This window comes from Pygoscelis adeliae, unplaced genomic scaffold (assembly GCF_000699105.1).
Source record: "Pygoscelis adeliae isolate BGI_AS28 unplaced genomic scaffold, ASM69910v1 Scaffold186, whole genome shotgun sequence".
In the NCBI taxonomy this organism is placed as follows: Eukaryota; Metazoa; Chordata; class Aves; order Sphenisciformes; family Spheniscidae; genus Pygoscelis; species Pygoscelis adeliae.
The window spans coordinates 6,847,188-6,849,512 of NW_008825071.1; the positions used below are offsets into that span (position 1 = coordinate 6,847,188).

General features: G+C 37.5%; 1 protein-coding gene across 1 annotated transcript in view; it reads right to left on the reverse strand.

Annotated features, from left to right (window-relative positions):
• MYLIP (myosin regulatory light chain interacting protein) overlaps positions 1-1,887 on the reverse strand; it is a 15,134-nt gene extending 13,247 nt beyond the window's left edge. Inside the window, exon 1 of the mRNA XM_009326490.1 lies at positions 1,700-1,887. Coding sequence (XP_009324765.1) covers positions 1,700-1,782 — 83 coding nt within the window. The 5' untranslated portion in view covers positions 1,783-1,887. The remainder of the gene's footprint in view (positions 1-1,699) is intronic.
• Positions 1,888-2,325: the final 438 nt, after the last annotated feature.

A 2,325-nucleotide genomic window follows, 5' to 3' on the forward strand; every position in this document is an offset into this window, starting at 1 on the left:
GCCTCAATTTTAAAATCGTTTGTTAAAAACATTAGTTTTAGAACAGTCTTAATTCATACATAAAAGAAAGCTTGTCCCACCTACAACCTTTTTGAAGTCATCTTTATAGTGGAGAACTACTTGCTACTTTGATGTACATATACAAGCTCTGTTACATTTTAGCTACACAACCTGTCTTTTAGGCCCTAGGGGTATGTTTCACCAGTTCAAGCTCCCTATTAACTTGCACAACCTGCCAAGTCTTGCACTGACAGTGTTGAAGGCAGGAACACAGGTGTCTGCAAAAACCTTGCAAAGTTGAACCAACATCCATCAAGGACAGCATAAAAATGCCAATCATATCAGCTTTAGGTTTGAGATTCACCCCGATTTGGTCTGTGTATGGAGACACATCCAACATGCTCAGGGTAATCTCTTCTGCCTCATCAGGTATGAAACTGTGTTGCTCCTTTTGTTCTACATAAAAATCCTTCATTATTTGGTTTTATACTTATTCTCATTGAGAATAATTAAATAAGAGGACGAGTTTCTTTAAGGAAAATGCTCAAAAAGAGCCCAAAGATACGCCACAGATAGTAGAATTTATTTTTCCAAAGTAAGGTACATCAGAACTGGAATTTGGTTAGAATGCATTTGCCTAACTAAAGCTATTATATAGGACAACTATGGTCTAACTCCACAGCATTCTGAAAACTTCAACCAGATTGATGAGCTGAAACCACTGCTCCCCAAAAGCCTCTCCTCTGCACATTAGTTCAAAAAAGTAAAACAATATATGCATGCTCCTAACTCAAGACCTTTTTCCTATGAAATAAACACCAAATCATGCTGTCAGCCTCTGACCAAGTTCTTTAGACAAATATTCTGTGCAGAACAACTGTGTTGTATCCATGGTCTTAATTCTGAAAGTACCAAGTTAAGGTGAGTAGTGAAAATGTGTTTTGGCATTATCATATAGAGACTAGATTTCAATTTGCCCCATTTATATTAACTATACTACCTAAAACTAACAGGAAAAATTAGTTGAAAGGTCAGCATTAAATATATATGTGCACAGTTTTCTTTAAAGGTAACTCAGTTGCAATTCATGTGGTAATCAAACTCAAGGAGTAAAAGCAAATGTTCACTACCAATCTTAGAAGACTAATTCTTAGGATTGGCTAACAGTACAACAATTTGGTTAAGAGGACTGGCCACAGAAGAAGTGAAACAGCTGTTTCTTTTGTAGCCTCAAAGGGCCTGTGGCTGTTTGGAAGTTACTGTAACACAATACCAGACAAAAAGTAATTCAGCAAGTTTTTTGCTCTGTGGGAGGAATTGTTTCCTGCCTTTCTGTACCAGTGGTTTAGAACGACCTAGAGTAACACCACTGAACAGGGGTTACTATCGGACATGCAAATACCACATAAATAATTTGCTACTGGTAGCTTAGTTTCTTCCACTTCCAGGACTAAGCACTCATGGAATTACCTACACTAATTACTTACTGGTAGCTACACAATACTTACAATATTACCAGTCTTTTTTTTCTTAAAAAGGAATGTTTAAATAACACTAAGGTTTTAAAACTACACAGAAAAGTCAGGCAAGATTACCAGAAGACAGAAGAAATAAAACCAGTGTGTAATCACTTTCGTAAGTTACAGAAATTGAAAACAAAATAATAAATCAAATCTACTTACAACCATCTTTACCTTACCTTGTCTGTTCTTGCAAGATAAGATGCGGCTCTACAAAAAACTTGACTCTTAATTTCAATCGATAAGGGGCTAAACCATCCATCTGCTGGGAGATCCTGTTCCTCAAATTCAGCCACAGATTCTCCCCTTTGCTGCCAGTGAACTGCAGTCCAAAATAATCAACTTCTATAATTCCCAACCTCCTGCAAACCTGAAAGAAAGAGCTTCTTTATAATAAGGCTACAACACAACGATGAAAAATATCACCTGAATCAAGTATTGTTTCAGACTGCTCACTTAAAACAAAAAAATAAATCCTGCTGTAAGCATCTTTATACAAAAGATTACTTAATTACTTGGATTTTAAGTTGCATACAAAACAGCACGGAGACAAATACCAAGAATAAAGTGGGAATTTCTCCACTAGCCAAAAACCACATGGACTTCCATGGCCAAATCGCATCCCCCCTTCTCGCCCCCAGGACAGGCACTTAAGAGGGTCAGTGGATTTCCAAAAGAGAAGAGTATCCGTTAGTCAACCCCACAGCCAATAGCACTTTCTAGGCAAGAAGGAACAAAAAGTACAACCCACAAGTTTTATTTAGATGCCACCAACAGACTGGGCTGCTACGTTTGGCTCTCTCCG